Here is a 23,284-nt window from a genome sequence, read left to right as displayed (position 1 = left end):
AAAGTAATATTCATATTATGTTTTTCTGCAACCTGTATTCTGCCCCAAGGAAATTGTTCCTTTTACCTCTGCTTAAACGTTGGGGCATAAGAACATGCAAAAATGCTTATTTGAAGTTACTTTTGCTAGATGAGGTGTATGTCATCTTTGTCGTTTCTCGGTTTTTAATGTCAGTAATGAAATATAGAAATTCTATGATGTAAGCCCTACATGTTTAAATTTTATTAGACGCTTTAACATGAGGCTTTTGGCCATATCTTTATCTGTGACTTTTTACATATGGAAAACTGTTTTATAGTTTTTTTATAAATTTCTTGATGGGGAAAACCTTTTAAAATTTGTTGTATAAAATGTACTTGTATGCTTTTATGATTTTCGCAGATAAATCGAATAAAGCCAAATTTGAACTTTGAACTTTGAATCCGCATGCATGTCGAAATCCATCAATTCAGTACAGTTTCTTCTAATCCGTAATAGTTGACCATACGGAAGATTCTGTTTAAGGCACTGTGGATGTGAACTTTTATAGTGCAGAGTTGTATTTCTGTCAGTTGCTTTTTTGTACAAGGATGTAGTGAGTTTTTGATCATCGCAGCCAACAGAGACATCTAGAAATGTCGTCTTAGTTTTACTGGATTGAATTGAAAACTTGATATCATTATGACGTGCGTTGACCCAATCGTAGAATTGGTCCAACTCGGTCTGGCTCCCCTGCCACAGGAGCCAGACGTCGTCTATGTACCTTAACCACTGTAGAATATTGCCTGAAAAGGGGTTATTCCTGTATATGAACCTCTCCTCATATTGGGCCATGTAAAGTACCGCCATTTCTGGCGCATAAGGACAACCCATGGCCGTCCCTTTGACTTGTACAAAAAATTTGTTCTCAAATTTGAAGTAATTACTTCGGAGCGAAATTTCAGCTAATGAGATAATGAAGGATGTGGGGACCCTATGTGGTCTTTGCCTAGATTCCAAATATAACTCCATTACCTCAAGAGCTTCGTCTTGAGGAATTTGCGTATATAAAGATGTAACATCTAGTGTGGCCATAATTTGTGTGTCTTCATCGAAATGGATGCCCTCAACTTTAGTTATAAAATCAGTTGTATCTCTGAGATATGATGGTACACTCGAGAGAAACGGTTTTAAGAAGAAATCAATATGCTTTGAAACTGGCTCTAACACGGAGTCACACCCCGAGACTATAGGTCTTCCCGGGGGTGAAACACTGTTCTTATGAATTTTTGGTAAAAAATACAAGACCGGGGTTCTCGGTTGTTTTCTGTTCAGGAATTCAAATTCTTTGGGTCCCAAAAAGCCTTGGTCTAAACCAACTGTAGTTAACTTACTGATCTTGTCCTGAATCTCATACACAGGATCTTCTTTGACTGGTCTATACCACTCGCGGTTCTCAACATGTAATTTACCTTCAGTGAGGTACATCGTGCAGGGCCAGATTACTACAGCACCGCCCTTGTCAGCTTGTTTTATGACAATTGATGTATCCGCCTTAAGGTTTTGGATTGCTGTTGTTTGTCCCCTACTTACATTGTTCTGTATAAAACATTTTGTTTTTTCCAACTTTGTTATAGAGGAAAGCACAACCTGTTCGAAGGCATGGATTTGCTTAGGTATATTCATTGTGGGGGTAAATTTGGACTTGACTCTAAGGCCAGTTATTTCCTGATTGTTGGTCATTTCTGAACCTGAGAAGTAAGATTTAAGCCTGATCTTGCGACAAAATGCAAGAGCCTCAAGTTTCATTTTGGTGAAATCTGTTCGTCTAGTAGGGACAAATTTAAGTCCTAAATTGAGGATTCTCATTTCATCAACAGTAAGTTGTTTATCAGAGAGATTAACTATGGTGGAATGCTCTAATTCCTGTATTGTCTGCTCTGAGTTTGCATCTCCCAGGGTTGTTTGAAACGACCCCTGGTTTGATCTCCCCGGCCTAAAAAAGGCTGATTGGGGGTCCCTTGTTTGTTAGATTGACCAGCTCGCAAATCAGGTGAGGAATCTGAGGACGATGTATCAGAGAACCCTATAAATCGAGTTCTTGAGCGTCCTTGAAAGGAAGTAAGTGCTCGCCTAGAGTCTGTTGATGAATAATAGTCTTCCTTAAGGAACGGATACACCTGCTCTATTTTGAATGATTTTGAATCTCTCTCGAACTGCGTGGTTTTCGCATTAATTGTATGATCTTTGAAAGTCTGAATTTCTTTCTCTACTTTATCAATTAATGCTTTGGCATCTGATACTGTGGGGTTATCAGAAATGGCTTTTATGAGATCCTCAATTTCCTTTTCTTCTTGACTACAAAGTCGCTGTGCCGTCTCTATGGTGTGTACCATCAAATCTCTGCTACATTTTGTATTAATGTAACTAAAACCCTTTTTGTATTCAGAATCTTCGGTAAAGATAACCGGAATATTCTGTATCTGCAATCCCCAAGGGATAGTGCCTGCCCGCAGGTGCTGAAGAAGGAAATAACAATGAAGCTCGGTTCTTATATGTTTTTTGCGTAACCTAGTTAGTTTATCAACCTCGTTCTGCTGCTTTGCTGAGGTACTTAAAGATAAGGACGAGAAAGGGGAAGAAGCAATCAAATTCTGAATGTGACTCTCTGTAAAGGATAGTGTGTCCTTTTCAGACATGTTAAGCAGTGGAAAAATCCACTGCTATCGATTATATCGTTGAGGAATGATAGTGACGCCTTGGAGTCAAAACAAACCCGCTCGGGTAGAAACCCGCTTTACAAATTTGTGAAAGAAAGGGGTATGGCCCAAATGGAAGAGGGTAGGTAGGGCCTGTAAACAACACAATTAAATAAATACCTACACCTCCAATTAATTAAATATGTAACTAATACGAGGAATAAACGCAAATCAATACGTTTATCTTGGCCATCAATGTTGCCAAATTCAATTTTAATTTCTCATTATATTAAACAATTCATCAAAAAAGACACATAATCTACTAAACAGACAATCTCATTATAAACAATCTCATTATTGCTACATCCACTAATACATAATACATAAATGAAAAATGTACAAATATAGTCACAATCAATCAGTGAAATAGAGAAAGACAATAAATGAAAACAAACAACAATTGTGATATATGCATAAATCAGTGACAAAAACAGTTGTGATGCGTTATTTTTAAATCGCAGTTTTCACATTTAAACGACACATAATAATCCCCACATTTAAGGAGATAAATATTTACAAAATTCTAAATGTCCAAAGGATCAAACTACACTTTTATGTAGTGGCCGACGCGTTTCAAGTACCGGTTTTACAGATTGCCGGACTCTCATCAGGGCTGGATGAATCTTTGTGTAAGGGCCAACTGTTTATGATAAAAAAATAAATGCAGAAAATGAATTGTACTGTGCTTCCCACTAACTCGACTTCACCAAGCATGTCAATATCTATACGATGGACAAATTACCTGGTAGTTGCCCAGCATGGAGTTACTTCAAAAATTGTGTTTATTCAAGCAGTGCAAGCCGCTCTGCAACAAAATAACGGAAACTTAATGGCGTTTTTGGAAACAATGTGCGTCACATTGTTAGCGCGTTCTAGGATATTTAAATACCTTAAACGTTTCCATGCGTAGCGTAGTATTTATCGAGTTCAAAATCAATATATCGGGTGGTAGTGATGGACTTCCTACGATTTAAAAACGGGAGGGTTTGTCAGAATGAGTGAGCGATTAACGCCACATGGCCACACTGTAAAAGTGGTCGCACTCAGAGTACTTACTTATTGTTGTCGCACAACTAGGGTCAAGAAGACTTTTGTTTACTTCAGGCTATTCAACTTTGGACTCTGCAAAAATACCAATATCGAGCCTGAGGTTGCCATTGGGCACCCCCTCAGAGCGTTGCTAATGAGATCCATTACATTTGAAGAATCTCTAACATTGATTTGTAAGGGAGGAAAAGCAGCCTTAATTCTTTCACTACTCCTCAGGTATGCTGGCATTAGCAGGATGAGTATTAAAGCCCTCAGCAGGAGGCGCTCATTTTCTGTCTATCCATTTGTTGCTTGGAAGGCTGTTCACCTCCTGGAGGAAAAGCTACCTCAGGAACCACCCCAAGCACATACTATCTTCTTCTTACCTCTCTGGTTCACTTACAGAATCTTTCATCATTTTCACGACCTTTACTGAGACTGGAATGCACCAGTCTTCGAAACTGTGCATGCTTTGGGTCAATTGGCTGTCTTTTTTTCCTGACCTCCCAGGCATTCTGGCACTTGTACCAGTAAAAAATGAACTGTCACAAAATTAGCCACAGGTGCTGAACATTGGGTGTTGGGCCTTGAACCGGTTACCAACTGCCCTAAGGCTCACTGCTGAGAAGTCCCCACTTTTCATTAAGTGCTTCGCACTACTTAACCCCTTCAGCGCTGATGACAAAGCCAGCTCGTCATGGGGGTTACCTGCGCTACGCGCATGACGAGCTGGCTTTGTCACGATACGCGCAATTTTTAAATTTCAGCGCACAGCGGGAAAACCCGCTAGCGCGGTAGAGGTTAAAAAAGGCAATGCTTGAAACCAATTCTGACAATTAAAAGGAGCCACCCAAAAGAAGAGCCACCCATTGGCGCAACTGCCCCTGAGATCTCGCCCTTCTGTTTTTCCCCTGTCTCCAAGTAAATGGTGGTTTGTCCTCGAGGACACAGATTGACTTATTAATGACCCGCTTGGAGGACGGTAGGGTGGGGCTGGGTGTGGTACCCAGGCTAACCCAGGAATCCCTTCATTGCACCCCACAATGGGAAGAGTGCTGAGATGCCCCTACCGCTCCCCATCCACAGCTACTTATGAGAGACTGCAGCCCTATGCGTCCCTGCGAGAGAGGTGCTAGGGACAGCACAAAGGGAGCAAAGGAGCCAAAGAATCTCTGCAGTGTTGGGTACGGATCAGATCGCAAGCAGAAAAGGTCAGGGTCAAGAACCCCTGACCATAAATACCTAACTGTTCTTCCATGGTTGGCCCTGCCCAGACATGAGGGGCGAAGCATCCGTTGGTGCAGAAGCTGCAGTGGCCCTGGGGCCTATTTAACCCTGATTATTGCTATCCTTTACAATTAATGCGGCAGCTAGCTGGACAATATCTTTCCTTGCACCAGGGCACACGATAAACTTGCTATGCTATTGCCAGATCTTACAGTTCACATCTCTTAACTCTGCCAAAAGTTGTGCCCTTCTGGGGCCGAAAGTGACCACTGGCCAGTGCTTGACAATCCCACTCTCAACTTTTTCCTGAGGTGGGCACAGCTGGCCACTCCTCTGGGTGAAAGTTAGACCAGTGTAGGCAAGGGGTTGGGGAGAAACCTCAACCACCCCCTAATTTAAGTACACTGCTCTTCTAATTGGGGGCGTTCTCCACATGTCTTCATCTTGCCAAGACTCACACAAGCTCTGTTTTGAATGGTTTCAAACAGTGGCTGGCAACCTACACCATATTGTCAAGTTAATAAAAAAATTACTTGCTAGTAAGTACACATCCGGGTGTTTTGTAGTATGCAGTTTATTACTTTGCTGTCGCTTCAGATTGTAGTAGCCTCTTCTATTTCTTAGCTCCCCCCTGTGACAGTGGATGCACATTTGCTAGAGATATTTTCTGCAAGGGGCTTGGAGCTCACCTAATGATTTCCATTGTTGGGCTTCATTGTCACTCGTTTGCATCCTCCTAATTGGGCAGCGTGTGCCGGCTTCACTTACTCTTTTTTGTCTGGAGCATAGACCAAGTACTGATCATTTCATCTTGATTAGGGTCCTTCTGCTGCTGGTGCTGTGATTGAGGTACTATTTTTCTTTCTAGCGTGCACAGTCGTCTTTGTTGCTTCATCATAGCGCTTTTTTTTTAGCTCCTGTTCTCGCACCACAGCAATTTGTTTTTCTATATAACTTTTTATTATGCTGCACAGTATCCATGCTGCATAATAACATATTGGCAAAGCAGTAACTGCCACTCAGCAAGAACTCTTGGTTTTGCCAAGTCTTGTTAAAAAATGTCAGAGGAGGAAACAATAACTCCTGAAACAAATATCAAGAGGTTCCGATCTTAAGTGAACATTCTTACACAAGCGATTAAAAAACGTCTGTCATGTCTCCGGTTGCAAATTCCAAAGCGAGGCCATCCAAGTTGTTAACTAGCTATTTCTTTTTCTCCAAAGAGTCAGTACTCGAGGTATCTGCCAACGTATTCACTATAGCCCTTTTCGTCATCCCAGATTACCCAAGGGCAGACGTTTGAGGAAACATTCCGAGCTATGCGTCAGACTGGAGATTAAATGGTTGCAAGCAACTCCAGGGTCAGTGTGTCACAGAAAACTCCCTGCTTGGCCCAACAGTGAAACCCTGACTCCTTAGGTGTGCTCTCTAATTGACTACAAATAAAACACTTGTTTACAATTTTAAAGTACCAGTAAAAAGGAAAAAAACAACGTGCAAGTTTGCAAGGAAACTTTTTTTTAAGCGTTCAGCTATTTTGTAACAAGCCTTTATAACCACACGGGTCCCTCCCTAGTATTTTCATCTGGTTAACACTTCTAATTTCAAATATAGCATACTTTAGGCAAGCCAAGGATACTGTTGTCTGAAATAGACATGACTATGTCATTGTCAGGTTAGCCCCAGACCTCTGATATTCAAACATTGATGGCAGGTACCCCACACTACAAATACTGTCCTTCACTTGGAAACAGTCAATAACTGAACGCACTTTGAATTGGAAAGGGACAACATGTTCCCAGTCGCTGCATATCCCCTCTTACATTGATGTGAATGGATATTTTTATATGATCGTTTAAAAAAAAAAAAAAAGATTTATAGTAAGGCTTCCGAAAAGTCTACCCAACTGCGGATCGCGTACAGTTCATGTGAGCACAATCACGCGCATTGTCAACAGCTGCTACAACCACGTGCATTCTCAACAGCTTCCATTTGCTACCAGACACTTCGTGCGGGCCCCTCCCGCGCTCCTCCTCTGCTGCCACACGCATTCAGCTCACCAGGCTGCACACCCCCTCACTCTCCATATGGTCGCTCGCCTTTTCTTTGATCTCCGCAGCGCCTTCTCACAGGCTCCTCTCCGCCCACACGTCTCTCCCATTCCGTGTAGTTCCGCTCCGCCTTTTCTTTCTCGCCTCTTTTTCGGACTATTGGCTTTGTGTGACTCGTTCTTTGCAACATTGCCCCATCCTCTTCAGTCGTTTTTTCTCTCTGTGCTTCTGCCTTTCTCCGTCTCTCCTTCTGCTCATTATTTCTTGTGTCCCCCATGTGCAGCTTCCCGTCTTTATTCCTTCCATTCTCTTCTTTCTACCCTGTCGATCTTTCCCCTCTATTCCTTGCACCCTGCATGCCTGCCTCTACTGCTTCCTTCGTTTTCTCTCGCTTTCGCGCTTTATTTCCTTAGTCTTTATTCTGTCAATCCACTTCTGTTCTCCTCCCTCATAACCCCCTCCTCCTTTTATCCCTCTCTTCTCTCGTTGCCCCTCCTCCTTTCATCTCATCTCATTTTCTTCCTCCTCTCCTTTCCTCCCTCGTCTTCCCCTCTCTTTCTTGCTTCCTCGGTTCCTCCGTTCCTGTCCATGTCCAGCCCCCTCTCCCTGGCACCTCCGACCTTTCCCGCGGCCTTCCGACCGCCCTGACAGTCGGGCTCGCCATGATTTATGCCGTCGGTATAACAGCAGACACACTGCAGTCCATCACTGCAGTCCCCCCTGATTATAATTCAGCTCCGGCCCCGACTGCAGCACTCCACAAATAGAATATTCTACATAATTTCCGAAAATACTTGTTTTTCTTGTTTAAAAAAGTAACCTTGTGTGATGTAACTAGTGTTCATTTAAAGCGCTGTAATACCTTCCGATAGAGTTCGCGCTAAATAAAAGTGCAGAAAAAACACACAAGAAAAATCGAACGCTTTAAAGCAAGAAAGGAACACCTCGGTGGGTGAGTCACCCAGCTGGTGTCACGAGGCCCCCATAGGCAGAGCGGATGTTTCTTGCCATCCCTAGACCCCAGCTCTGCTGATTTTCCAGCAGCTACCAGGCCTTACAGTGACACCTCGTCCCCCAGAAAACCCTCGGCCCCCTCTCCAATCTCACACCTCACCAAAGAGCCTTTGATCCATTGAACAGGCCAGTGCTCCACCCTGGGGCGCTACCTCCGGCCATAAAAGACCCAAAGCTTTGAAGTATAGTGCTGCAAACCGCAGCCTGGAACATGCACTGTGTCCGCACAGACAGCGTCTCCGGGACGATAGAGCGCTACAGCTAGCACGTTCCACTCTGGTGACGTCACTAGCTTATCTCTCCCAACGCTGCAGAGGCAGAGTGAGCTGGACTGGGGGCAGCTTTATGGAGCACGACCTGGACCGGAAGAACACCTGTTACATTCAAATTCATTTTATGTTATTATTATTTTTATAGGCAAGGGGAGATAAAGTGATTTGCCCAGAATCACAGGATGTTGAGCTGACGCCGAGATTGGAACCCGATTCCCTGTTCCAAAGTGAACAGCTCTGACCGTAGCACCACATCCTCTCCCATGTTAGACTAAGCCCCCACCCCCCTTCAGTATTGGCCTACACATTGTGGGCAGTTTCTGAGAATGTCCCATTCCCAGTTACGCCCCAAGGTGGGCTGTAGGTAACTGTGCACAAGACAGCCAGCAGTTCCCTGAGTGAGAAGATCAGGCCAGGGAGGCAGCCCCCTGTCCCTACATTATTCCAGCAATATGGAAGGGAACCAGGTGCCCCCCTCACCCACAGCCCCCTACCCAACATCCCACATACACTACAAACAATACCACTCAGTGTCACATAATTGCACGCCACACAATTACATTGCACTTAATGCAACATACACTCCAAATACCACTCATTGCCACATAATTACACTGCACTCAATGCAACATACACTCCAAATACCACTCAGTGCCACATAATTACCCGCCACATAATTACACTGCACTCAATACAACATACACTCCAAATACCACTCAGTGCCACATAATTACACGCCACATAATTACACTGCACTCAATGCAACGTACACTCCAAATACCACTCAGTGCCACATAATTACACGCCACATAATAACACTGCACTCAATGCAACATACACTCCAAATACCACTCATTGCCGCATAATTACACTCCACATAATTACACTGCACTCAATGCAACATACACTCCAAATACCACTCATTGCCACATAATTACACGCCACATAATTACACTGCACTCAATGCAACATACACTCCAAATACAACTCAGTGCCACATAATTACACGCCACATAATTACACTGCACTCAATGCAACATACACTCCAAATACCACTCAGTGCCACATAATTACACGCCGCATAATAACACTGCACTCAACGCAACATACACTCCAAATACCACTCAGTGCCACATAATTACACGCCACATAAATACACTGCCCTCCATGCAACATACACTCCAAATACCACTCAGTGCCACATAGTTACGCCACATAATTACACTGCACTCAATGCAACATACACTCCAAATACAACTCAGTGCCACATAATTACACGCCACATAATTACACTGCACTCAATGCAACATACACTCCAAATACCACTCAGTGCCACATAATTACACGCCACATAATTACACTGAACTCAATGCAAAATACACTCCAAATACCACTCAGTGCCACATAATTATATACTACATAATTACACTGCACTCAATGCAACATGCACTCCAAATACCACTCATTGCCGCATAATTACACTCCACATAATTACACTGCACTCAATGCAACATACACTCCAAATACCACTCATTGCCACATAATTACACTTCACATAATTACACTGCGCTCAACGCAACATACACTCCAAATACCACTCAGTGCCACATAATTACACGCCACATAAATACACTGTCCTCCATGCAACATACACTCCAAATACCACTCAGTGCCACATAGTTACGCCGCATAATTACACTGCACTCAATGCAACATACACTCCAAATACAACTCAGTGCCACATAATTACACGCCACATAATTACACTGCACTCAATGCAACATACACTCCAAATACCACTCAGTGCCACATAATTACACGCCACATAATAACACTGCACTCAATGCAACATACACTCCAAATACCACTCATTGCCACATAAATACACTCCACATAATTACACTGAACTCAATGCAACACACACTCCAAATACCACTCATTGCCACATAATTACACGCCACATAATTACACTGCGCTCCATGCAACATGCACTCCAAATACCACTCAGTGCCACATAGTTAAATGTTACATAATTACACTGCACTCAATGCAACATACACTCCAAATACCACTCAGTGCCACATAGTTAAACTGCACTCAATGCAACATACACTCCAAATACCACTCATTGCCACATAATTACACGCCACATAATTACACTGCACTCAATGCAACATACACTCCAAATACCACTCAGTGCCACATAATTACACGCCACATAATAACACTGCACTCAATGCAACATACACTCCAAATACCACTCATTGCCACATAAATACACTCCACATAATTACACTGAACTCAATGCAACACACACTCCAAATACCACTCATTGCCACATAATTACACGCCACATAATTACACTGCGCTCCATGCAACATGCACTCCAAATACCACTCAGTGCCACATAATTAAACTGCACTCAATGCAACATACACTCCACATACCACTCAGTACCACATAATTACATGCCACATAATTACACTATCTATCGCCCTCAATCTATCTATCTATCGCCCTCACTCTATCGCCCTCACTCTTATCTATCGCCCCTCACTCTATCTATCTATCGCCCTCTCTCTATCGCCCTCACTATCTATCTATCTATCGCCCTCACTCGATCTATCAACCTCACTCTATCTATCTCTCACCCTCATTCTATCGCCCTCACTCTATCTATCGACCTCTATCTATCGCCCTCACTCTATATATCGCCCTCTATCTGTCTATCGCACTCACTCTATCGATCGCCCTCACTCTGTCTGTCTATCTATCGCTGTCACTCCATCCATCTATCTATCTATCTATCTATATATCGCCCTCACTCTATGTATCACCCTCCCTCTATGTATCACCCTCCCTCTATGTATCACCCTCCCTCTATCTATCGCCCTCCCTCTCTCTATTGCCCTCACTCTCTCTATCGCACTCACTCTATCTATCTATCGCACTCTATCTATCTATCGCATCACCACAGCATCACTCAGGGGCACCACAACATCACTATGCGCTACCACAGCATCACTGAAAGCCACAGCATCACCCGACGCCACTACAACATCACTCAGCGCCACCAAGCATCAATCTGTGCAACTATTCAACAACAACTGGTTCAAATATGTTCTCTCAATGTTTCAAGCTTTATTACAAATGTCACAAAAATATGTTAATATTTCACTTCTGTTCTTGGATTTTCGTCACAATAAAATACACTGAACATAATCTTCACAAAAGTTATTTACAAAAGTTTAAGCTATTGCTATTATAAATTACAATAACTTTAATTGAAGTATTAATTATTAAACAAATTAAAAGCCATTGTTATTTGTAATATCAATACATCTAAGTCACGTAAATACAACACATATTGCATTACAAATGCTATCGGTGTGACATTTGCAAAAGTTATAACTATTGACATTGTAAATGACAAAGCTATTAATTTCGCTATTTTCAAAACCAACACATAAATAAAAAAATTGTCATTTACAATACCAATAGCTCAAACTTTCCTAATGCGTGACCTATTGCATTGCAAATGCTTGTTCTTTGTTTTTTTTCACACATTTTGTGTTTTATGGAGATATCTGTTTTTTTCTATGTCATGTTCTATCACTTATTTAGGTTAGGCATCTTTGTGCTGTCTCTACGAAGATGTATTGGCCCTTTTAAGTTCTTCAGTGCGTGTGTTAGGGAAATATCTGATGAGGATTGGCACTCAAGGAATCTGTACTGCCTGTCATCTGACCGTGATAAGTTGGCTTGCCTGAGAAGAACAGGCGCTGAAGCCAAATTATCAGAGGCTGGCTTGATATTTACTGTGTGGATATGTAAGCAGTCCAAACAGTTTAAGATGTCTGGTAAGCCAATCAAAGAGTAGTAGATGGGAACATCGTTCATTGGGTGCCATCTGTGCTTTTTGTTGGTTTTAATTATTATCCTAAGTATTTAAGAAGATCCTGATAAATGAACCAAATGGGTTGGAATGATGTGTAAAAATATGTTGACAAGCATGTGCAATATTCTAGATTTAACCAGTGGATTCCTAGGAAGAGCGTTTCCAAAATATTAGGAAACACATAAGGCGCTAGCACAACTGTATGGTTAATCCGAGGGGATAGCATAATGGAAACATTATGGTGCAAGTCCAGTGCTTTTTTTTCCTCAAAAGGAATAGTGGCCGGTCTATCAGTGAAAGGGATAGCACTGCATGAATTAAATATTTATGCACTTTGCTCATGGTACTAATGACATCCTATGGGATGTGTCCACTTTGATAGATCACCCTTCTCGGTTTTTGTGGCTTGTGAGGTACCTTTTACAATATTTGTTAATCTGTGTGGTACTTTAAGTATAATAGTGTGCTTCAGACACCTGGATTGATCACAAGAGGGCACAGCATAAGGAGACTAAATTGTCTACGTGTCTTAATTGGTTTCATTAGCATTTTGTTCTGATTTGGTGTGTACTGCAGGAGTGGACACCATGCCAAGCACCAAGACTACTTGGATGGAATAACGTGTAAAAATATGTTAACAAGCATGTGCAAAATTGATTTAACCAGTGGATTCCTAGGAAGAGCATTTCCAAAATATTAGGAAACACATAAGGCGCTAGCACAACAGTATGCATCCTTTTTTAAATGGTGGAGGGGCCAGAAAAAGACACATTCCTACTGTAAAAGGACTGTTTCACCGGATCAACCTGGATTTTCTCTTGCCTGCCTCTATTTAGTTAGACTCCACAAGAAGGAAGCTTAAGTACAAGGCTCTGAATTGTTTCTTGATGAGCCTGTCCTCCTGCAGAATCTGTTTAGGCAATAACCAAGAAATTATCAGGCATTTTGGCGCAATAGCATCCCCTGATAGGGAGAGTAATCGGGTAGACGTATTTGGTAAGAATATTGCACCTCTGGAAAGATTGTACCTTCAGGTTTGCCAATGCTACCTACATTTTGTGTTGGTTGGACAGAAGAACTTTGGACAATATTGAGTCTTTCTCGCAGTACCGCCCCTCTATGGGCAGCTGCCCTGATTGAGGGGTCAGACAACACCTAACCAGCTGATTCACATTTCGTCAGCTATCACGGAGATACATACATGTCAGGTGTCACATGATTTGGTCTTTCAAAGACATGCCTAGTCTCGAACCCTCAGGCTCTTCTATATATTCACTCTCCCTTTTTCAGTTCTTCTTACTTTGGCTTGCACACACAATTAGATGCTGAGGAAAGTAGCAAATAAAGTGTAAGGGAGGCAGAGGAAGAGATAGAGTTTTGCCTAGGTTCCTGCTGTTCCCAACAGCATCAACCAAGTCAAAGTCTTGTTTTTCAGAAGAATGCAGCACAGGAGAATCCTCTTGGGACAGATGAGTGGTGTTCTCTAGATATTTTCTGTGTAAAAGAAGGTATCAAAAGGAAAGAAAAGGTCTGGGTCTGTTCTAAATTTAAAGTACCCAAACAACCTTTTGTTCAGAAAAAGCACAGCAAGTACCTTTGATTCATGGTAGGGTGTTCACGTTTCCTACTCAGAGTGCTCCTTTTCAGTCAGAAGGTTACCTGGGGGTTTTCAGTACCTGGTGGTAGTGGGGGCTCATCTGTGGACAGGAGACATTCAAGCCACACCTTATCTGGACAATTGGCTGCTCTCAGAACCATTGATTGAAAACCAATGATGTGCTCCTATAACATGCCATTTTGCTTCTGCATTCCCATCAGGCTTTCCATCAAATGAGAGAAATCACCCCCTATTCACTTGACAATAATTCCCTTTATAGGACCTACTTTGAACACAGTGATGTATGTTCGTCTATTGAGAGGGGTCTCTCTTTTCAGAGTGATATATTGGAAATCACAAAGTTAGAGATTGTCTCATATCACAGTCGGATTTCCAGTTCTTTCTTGCACTTCTCTGACCCTTACTTATGCCTACATGTGCAGCGTCTCCATAGATGTCTTAAATTTGCAATTGGCATGTCTGACGACAAGAATTTTTTATGTTCTCAAGCAAGGTCAGTCAATGTTGATACCCCTGTCCAGACAGACCCAGCCTTTGATGCAGAGGGTGATAAGGCACAGTTAGAGGATAATTCAGCAGCATCTGGGGAAATCTAAGTAGCAGGCTGACATTCTGAGTAGGTGTTGTGCAGACAAGCACGAGTGGGAGCTGTATCCAGATGTTTGTTCACTTATTGAGTCAGCAAAGATCCTGTGACTAATTTGTTTACCTTGAATGAAGACAGGAGCTGTTTTAGATATACCCTCTAACCCTTGTTTGTGTGCTTCATACCTCCTTCATACCTCCTACACCACCCTCCCCTTCTCCCTGTTGCGTCTTCCACCGTCCTGGTGTCTGTCTACCCACCCAATATGGGAGGAAAAAAAATGATATGACATGCTGAACCCTGGCTGCATCATAGCTGCTTTTTTTTGTTAAAGTTGCTTGTCCATGCTGCCCCCACTCTGTCTCCCGTTGTTAATTTTATAGGGCTTAAAGCGGCAGGTTAATACGTTTTTTGTGTGGCATTTATTTTCTTCCATTCATTTTCTATCTCATCTCTGTTCCTTAAATTTTGTTTGCCTCTTATTCCTCCCTCTTAGCCTTCTGATTCATTCCGTCACTTCCTTTCCATTCCCTTTCTGCTGACATACTTTCATACCATTCATTACCTACCTCCGTCTCTCCCCGTTATTTTACACCTTTTTTCAATGTCCTCTTTCTTTTCTTTTAAATAATCTTCTCATCACAAAACCTTGTTGGGTCTTGCCTACCAGACAGCGTTTAGCTGTAGGCCTCTCCTACCAACAACTTAAGTCTCTAGGCAAAAGCTTCTTATTGGACAGTAACAAAAACTTACATTGGGCTCAGAACCCACCCAGTACTTACCATTGGTTGACTTTCTTGTTTGCTTGCTTCTTATTTGTTGGCTTTTAGTGCTCTTCTTGTGTTTGACCTTCCCGTAGAGAATATCCTCTTTACCATCATTTAGATTGGCTAACTTGCATGCTTCTACTGCTTTCATTTAGGGAACTACTTTTAAAGTCTTGCCTACCTGACAGTGCAACTTGTCCCCCCTTGCGAAACACAATTGTGAACTTAGTGGGCTTACAGCCCATTCATTGCTTACTATTGTTTGACTTTATTTTCATTCTTCCCTTTTTGCTTCTAATTCAGTGAATTAAATTGTCCTATCGTATCTTGTATTTGTTCCTCGACTGGAGCATAGCCTCTTTATCATCCCTTCTCTTGGCTGACTTGTATCCTTTCACTGATCACGTCTTGGGAACTCCTTTTTTTCTTCAGATTTTTTTTGGTTAGGCACTCATGAATGCATGTTTTCCAGCTCTCTCCTTCATGTGCCTTGTGCCTTTCCCTCGCCATACCCCTGCCCTGTGATCCGTTCTACTCTCTCCGTCGTGTGCTTTATTTGTTGCTCTCTCCCTTACTTATGTGCTTCTCCAACCTTAAAATACCCCTGCCCCCGTGTTGCTCTCTAAGCCATGTGCTTCACCCCTCACAAATCATACCTATGATGTGTGTTGCTCTCTTCTGTGTGTGAATAAAGGCACTTTTGCTCAGTAAAAAAAAAAAGCTCCTATCATATTGATAATGCACACACATCATAATGCATCCGCTCAAATACAAAATGTTGCTCTTGGCAGCAGCTGTATCATTGCATCTATTTAAAAAAATGTATGCTGTATACAACATCTAATGCTGATGCTGTATAAAATAACAAAAGGCTTTTGCAGAGGCAATAGACCTCAAATGTAAGACCAATTAGTGTTGCCAATGCTTGTTTTTACTTTGATTGGAGACATCCATGATGACCAAAGCTGACTTAGTGATCTAATCGCACACGATCCAAAATCATTACAAACAAGATTATATTTTCTTTTAAGATGTAAGCTTTGTTTGTTGGTCCAGGTCCATATAACCTCAATACTAAAAATATGCATTTCTGTATACAGCATGCAGTTAGCATTCGGAAATTTGTACGCCCTTCATAAGGAAGTTGTTGAAAATTTAGTTTTCTGTCATTTCAAATTCCTGTTGTCTAGAGCTTTTAAGTCGTTTTTTTGTCATGCCTATTTGTGTTTGAAGTATGTTTTTTCCTTTCTGTAATCTGTGGTGCCTTTGTTTTGTTTAGTTTGGCAAACAAACAAGACCGGGAAGGAGCTTTAGCAGAAGCAGATGTAATCGAGTACCTGTCCCTGGAAAAGCTTGTGAATGAGAATAAGTGTTTATGTCAAATTGTAAGTATTTATGTAGGTTTCACCTTTGAAAATGAACGGGTTAAGTTTGATGCACATATTTATGTGATGTGAAGTTGCAATTCATGCGCACACACTTCTTTGTCTAAACTAATATGTCGTTTTCAAGAAATGTATTTGACTAAATAAAATTAATTCAATTTTTTTATGCACTGTAGAGCACATTCACCAATAACAGATTGATCCTTCTGAATCAGCTACCCACATTTTGTTGAATAATCTTATTGAAAGTGCTAAATATGAACCCGGGCACCAAAACGCGACGTACATATCCCCTACAGGTCACGGTGGCGTGCCAGTGCATGCTCCGGGTTCACCGCATGTCACCCGGTACACCCCCATACTCCCCTTTACTCCCGCTGGCTGGCTGCCCTAGACTTGAGACATACTTCCCGGCTAACATGCTGACGGCGTGGACGGCATGCGGGATCACGGACATCGAGTCCCTCTTTGAAGAAGGACAGCTTAAACCATTCCAGCGCCTGGTGGACGAGTACGATCTCCCCCCGGGTCAGTTCCTGCGGTATCACCAACTCCTCGAAGGTTTCCGCCCCCATCACAACCTCCACGCCGGAGAACCAGACATACATCCAGTCATACATGCTATCCTGCGCATGGGGGTGGGACGACATTTGGTCACCTAGTCGCTACGTGAACTCGCAGATACACCCCTGGTGACCTTACGCACCACATGGGAGGATGACATTAGACGTCCACTGCATGAGTCGGAATGGGTTCGGGCCCTTGAGGCTCCAAAAAAGACGTCTAGGAATGCCCTCTTCAAAAACATACAGTACAATATACTCCATAGGGCGTATTTGACGCCGGCACGCTTGCAAAAATTCTATCCCGACACTCAATTCCTCTGTCCCAGGTGCCACTCCCCGGACGCAGACTTTCGCCACATGTTCTGGAGCTGCCCCGACCTCCACTCCTTGTGGCGGACAGTCCATGATGTCCTGAGGGACCTCACGGGACTTACGACCCTGGCCACTTGGGAAGCTAGCGCGTTAGGCATATTCAGAATACAGAAGCATCTTAAAGCGCATAAGCGTTTCATCTCACTAGCATTATTACTAACAAAAAGGTGTATAGCCATGCACTGGCGATCCACCACAGGCCCCCCTCTAGCGGCTTGGGTGGGGGCGGTATGTAAATGGGCAGCGGCGGAGGAAGACGCGCTGCGCAAAGAGGAGGTTAAGGGAGTCCGAAAACACCTCATTTCCATGGAGTGGGCCATGCTACTCCACTGCTTTAGAGAGTCGACGCGCGGCGAAGACCCTGATGTCCACCCCCGCCACCCCTCATCCCCCACGCAGGCACGCCCGCGGACCCCGACCCCCCGCTGATGGCACACCTGTGCTGCCTACAGTTGCATCCTACATCCCGTGATTTTGTCAACTGGACCCTGCCAATGACCTGACACAGACCCCCCCCCCCCTCTAACGACCCTAGCATATTATCGCACGACTCACTGACTCATGTCACCTGACCCGTATCCTTCCTTATCTGCCTGCACTCTGCGCCTACATGCTTCTTTCCCGAGTTTACACCCCCAAATTCTCCAGCGATACTGGTACATGGACTCTACGGATTCGATCCGCTTGCCACAGATATAAATGGAATCTTGTATGAATGTTTTACTTCTTATTGCTGATATGTCTGACAATAAGATCTGTATTGTTCAAATAACAAAATGCCAATAAAAATAAGTTAAAAGAGTGCTAAATATGAATTGGAGATTTGTAGAAAGAACGGGACAGATAACATAATCTTTGGAAAATAGGAATTGTTTAGCAAAAGTTTACGTTCCTTAATGATCAGTACAATAACCTGTTTGCTAAAAAGAGCGTTAAACAGTCGGTAAGTGATGGAAAAACAATTACCCACTTTAAAAGGGTGGGAGGCTCAGTCAGGCTTGCTGGGATTCGAACTAGTGACCAACAGATCGCTAAAGGTCAGCGTAGAATATTAACTCAATCAGTAAACTTGTTGGCTCACTTAACCTCAATTTATTGTACATCTGAATGTGCAATAAGTCTATAAATGGTATGAATGTAGATATGTGCATCCTGCTGTCCAGTATGAATTCGACCTCAATAATAATAATAATGTATATATTTTTAGTATGGTGTGCTTTGTATTTATTCACCTCTTTTTCTTAATGTATCTGCTTAATTCATTACTAGTCTAGCAAGAAACTTAATTCGAGAATGCCCCAAAAGTTTTCCTTTCATTCTCCTGTTAACCTCCATAATCAATCTACCCCATATTGTCGATCAGGAATCTCAATGTTATCTTAACAGAGTTCTTTTTTTTAATCAGTCCGGTTTTATAAAGCCCAGCTAATCACCCAATAGGGTATCCAGGCGCTTGCAGGCCATATTCAGACAGCTAGGTCTTGAGGGCCATTCAGAATTCCGGAAGTTAGGTGATGGTACGGAGGTGCATGGGGAGGCTGCTCCAGGTCTTTTATGCAATGTGGGAGAAGGTGCATCCTCCACTTCTGCTTCGGTAAGTGGAGTGGAGTATGGGCAAGTGAAAGGGAGGCAAAGCTTAGATTTCTCAATGGTTGATGGAAGTTCAGGCGGTGGTAAATGTAAGTGAGTCCTTGGTTGTGTGCGTGGGTCAGCAGATTGAATTGGCATCTCTTCTGTACGGGGAGAAAGTGCAGTTTCCTGAGGTGGGGTGTGATGTGGGTTTGTCGGAGAAGGCCAAGGATGAGTCTGGCTGCAGCGTTCTGTATGTTCTGAAGTCTCTGTAAAAGGTGTGCCACCAGGAGTCATTCCATGTGTTGCTGTTGTTGCCAAATATAATTATTTCCGTCTTGTCTGTGGCAGTTGTTCTTCATCTAGTCGGCGACGTTTGTCATGCATCTATGGAAGTTGGTTCTGGTGGTGGTGGGTGTCGTCGGTGAGTAAGAAGATGAGTTGGCTGTTGTCTGCTTAGGAAATTGTTGGGTTTGTAGAATCTGACCCTGTTAGCCAGCGGGGTCATATATGCGTTGAAGAGCATGGGGCGCAGGTATGAACCCTGGGGACACCGCAGGTGATCTCATTGGGTCCAGAGGAGAAAGGTGGGAGGTTTATCCTCTGGGTTCTTCCAGTGAGGATGGAGGTGATCCATCTGAGTGTGTGCCCTTGGATGCCGATGTGGTGGAGTTTTTCGATCAGTGTTTGGTGGGATATGGTATAGAATGCTGCTGAAAGGTCAAGGAGGATCACAGCTGCTGTTTCTCCTCGGTCGACGAGGTTTTAAGGTCGCTGGCTGTTCTCAGGGTGGATTCAGTGCTGTGATTGCTGTGAAAGCTGAATTGGGAGGCGTTGAGGAGATGGTACTGCTCCAGGCGTGTCATGAGTTGATTGTTTGATAATCTTTTCCAGTACCATCGCTGGGATTGGGAGCAGGGAGATTGGCCGGTAGTTTTTAAGTTCTCTTGGGTCGGCGGAGGTTTTTTTTAGCAGTGGTCTGACTTTGGCGCGTTTCCAGGCATCGGGAAATGTTGCAGTGGTGATAAAGGTGTTGAGTAGGGTGGTGAGTTTGTGGCTGATCCTTTGGTTGGTGAGGTTGAAGATGTGCTGGCATGAGTCTGTGGGAGCTCTCTAGTGTATAGATTTCATGTTGGAGGTGGTGTCCTGGGTGGAGAGGATGTTCCTGGTGGTCAATGTGTGCTTCAGTCGGTTACAGTAGTGGCATATCCATCTAAGTCCATGTGTGTGGTTGAGGTTCGAAGTTTCTGTAAATGTCTGCGTTCATGTCGTGGAAGAAGTGGGTGAGTTTGTCACACATCTCCTGTGAGGATGTGGTGTTGTTGACAATGACAAAGGCCGGGCGGCCGAAACTCAGTTGCCCGTTTTGTATTGCTTTGGGAGCACGATATTGAATACATGATTTATTGATTCTAATAAGCCTGAGTGTGCAGAATTGTCCTTGGACTGTCGGTGCTGTAATTATTGCGCACGCGCCCTCTGGAGCTGCGGCACCCGCTGTGTCGAGAGCTGCAAATCCAGCGAAAAATGTCTTGGGTATATATATATAAATATATATATATATATATATACACACACATATATATATACACACATATATATATATACATATGGCACCAGAAAATGTCTCACAGACTGCATGGCAGTAGCGCATGGATGAATAAGGAAACAGGAACAGAAATGAGCTCTGAGGTGGATACAGACAATGAGGACACACTCCAAACAGCAAATCTACCTTCAGTGGAAGAGGAGTTACGTTATTTACAGTGGGACCGAAATACAAGTCTATAACCGCTGTGAGGCCAGAGAGAAGCTTCCGAGGGGGAGGAAGTGGAAAACCCGAAGGTCAAAGAGAACAGGGACATGTGATGTTAATAAAACCGAGGAAGGAACTATTGCGAGCCTCAGTGGTGTTTCTGAGCTCCCCAGGAAAAAGGGGCCGCACGCACTGCCCTGAAACGCGTCGGCATTCTAATAACAGTGGGAGAATCACGGTGAGCTGCATCTACTGCCGGATGGCTGGGGTGATGTCGAGTGCCCTTTGAATGCTTCGGGCATTTGTTGGTTCATGTTTTCGCACGGCTGGTCCCTGCTGTGGAAGAGCACCATCTCGAGTGAAGAGAGGCTGGGAGCGGAACCCGTCGTCTCCGTCAGCACATCGCCCCTGATGCAAACAAAGAGCTGGTCAATGAGGATCCCCCATCCTACTCAAGGACTTTAATATGCTTTTAATTACGAACAAACACTGAACTTACTCAAAGTGTGGTGGTGAGCCTCAGCAAGGCCTACCAGTGCTAGGGGTTCTCCCTTCTCTGCACAGAGTCCTCAGACCAATAGAAAGAAGTTGGCACAGAAGCTGGAATAGAAAAGACAGTTTATTAAACCTCATGAGGTGGAACTACATTCACATAATACACTTCAGTAGTGTATGAGGTAGCACACTGACTGGAAGGAGCTTGGTCCTTTTATACCCACACAGGGGCTCAAATGAGGGTGGTACAAGGTACAGAATGCTGGTTTCAAATACATATAAGGTCATACAGAGAGTGTGCTGGCAACAAGTGGGAGGGGCTGACAGCTAATTCTGGTGGACACATCCTGACAGTTACAAGTTGGAGACAGCTATAAGCTCAACTGAGCATGTGCAAAGCAGAAGAGGCTAAATATATCTCGTCTCTAGGCAGATTTCAAAAGCAGTTGACAGGAAGGTAGGACCGAGCACATGGCAAACAAAATGGCTGCCAGAAATACAAAATGGATTCCACACAACGGACAAGATAGTTTCTAAATACAAGATGTCTTCTGCTAATGCTTAACCTATTCGCTGCTAAATTACAACAGACGACCCTTTCAGCATTAGCTGAAGACATTCGTTTATCTAGGGTAATCTAGATATGCATCCTGTACATTGATGTTCATCATCTCAGTAATTTCATTCTTTAACATTTGCTGTGCCTTTATATCTGCAATATTTCTTTTGGCAGGTGTACAAGCAGTGATGGACATGGAGCAAAGCATAGGACCACATTGTATACAAATACAGCATGTAAATAGTATCACCAGTAGTATACATAGAATAGTCAGTAGCTTCCAGCCCCAAGTAGCAAAGAGTGTCCATATCCAGTTTGAAAATGTCCATGTACCAGTCTCTGTGTGAATTGCTGCAGCAGTCTTATGCAGTTTTGAGATTGCATCATATACTGAAGGTGAGTGATCCGGTATAAATATGCAGCAACTGCTACCGATGATGCGACATGCATCCCCTCGATCAGCCAAAATCACGTCAAGCACCAACCTATTTTGGAGTGCTACAATCCCTGCAGTTTGTAGTTCCTCTGTAATGTTCCCAAGTGCCATAGCTATTTGATTGGTGACAGCTTCCACAACACAAGTTAATCGCCTTATCTTTCTGCTATTCAATGCAGCACCCACAAAGAAGAACAAACCCAAATTGAAATCAACATATTGTATGAGAGCCACTCCTTCAGGCAAAGTAAAGGAATCAAGCTGTCTCTTCAATGCTTGACTGTAAATACTAGGACTCTCGGTATAGCCTTGAGGAACTCTACAAAATCTATACGATCGGTTATTCAAAGTGAAACCGAACAAATATAGACTTTCAGGATGAATTGGGATCGAAAAGAAAGCGTTCTTCAAGTCTATAACAGAGAATGTAGTTGCTGTCGGAGGAACCAAAGTAAGTAGTGTTGTTATGTCAGAAACCACAGGGTACTGCAGTACTACAATCTTGTTTACTTCTCTCAAGTCAATGATAAATCTATAAATATTAGTCAACATTGTAAGGAACTTCTTCCACAACCCCCACTTTAATCAAATCGTGAACAATGCGTGTAAGTGCTTCTTCTCCTTCTTTAGAAATTTTATACTGAGTCAGTCTTGGCAAAGAAGCACCCTCCTTGACACTAATATGCACTGGCGGAAAAAACATTTGCCCTACATCGGTGTCTGAAGTAGCCCACAAAGTACTAGGGAGTGAGGCTAGTGCTATGTCTTCTTTAACAATAAAAGATCTCTCAATCACAGGGTAGTTGTCATTCCAAATAACCCGTACTCCTTCCGGAGAACATCGTATTGTAGCCCTGAAATATTTAAGCATATCAAGACCCACAATATTGTCTGGTGTGTTTGGAGAAAACAAAAACGGACATGGAGCAGTAAACTTATCAAAATGAAATGCGAGTGGTTGTGACAA

The 23,284-nt window shown here is 43.1% G+C and overlaps 1 protein-coding gene across 4 annotated transcripts in view; it reads left to right on the top strand.

Annotated features, from left to right (window-relative positions):
• Positions 1-23,284, top strand: part of ARL13B (ARF like GTPase 13B) — a 669,439-nt gene that overhangs the window by 487,972 nt on the left and 158,183 nt on the right. For all 4 annotated transcript variants that reach the window (XM_078657718.1, XM_078657719.1, XM_078657716.1 and 1 more), the window contains one exon: positions 16,459-16,564. In XM_078657718.1, the coding sequence (XP_078513844.1) occupies positions 16,459-16,564 (106 nt within the window). The remainder of the gene's footprint in view (positions 1-16,458; positions 16,565-23,284) is intronic.

The sequence above is a fragment of the Lissotriton helveticus genome, chromosome 8, assembly GCF_964261635.1.
Source record: "Lissotriton helveticus chromosome 8, aLisHel1.1, whole genome shotgun sequence".
NCBI lineage: Eukaryota > Metazoa > Chordata > Amphibia > Caudata > Salamandridae > Lissotriton > Lissotriton helveticus.
Note: the sequence above shows the minus strand (reverse complement) of the source record. Positions and strands in the feature narration are given on the sequence as shown.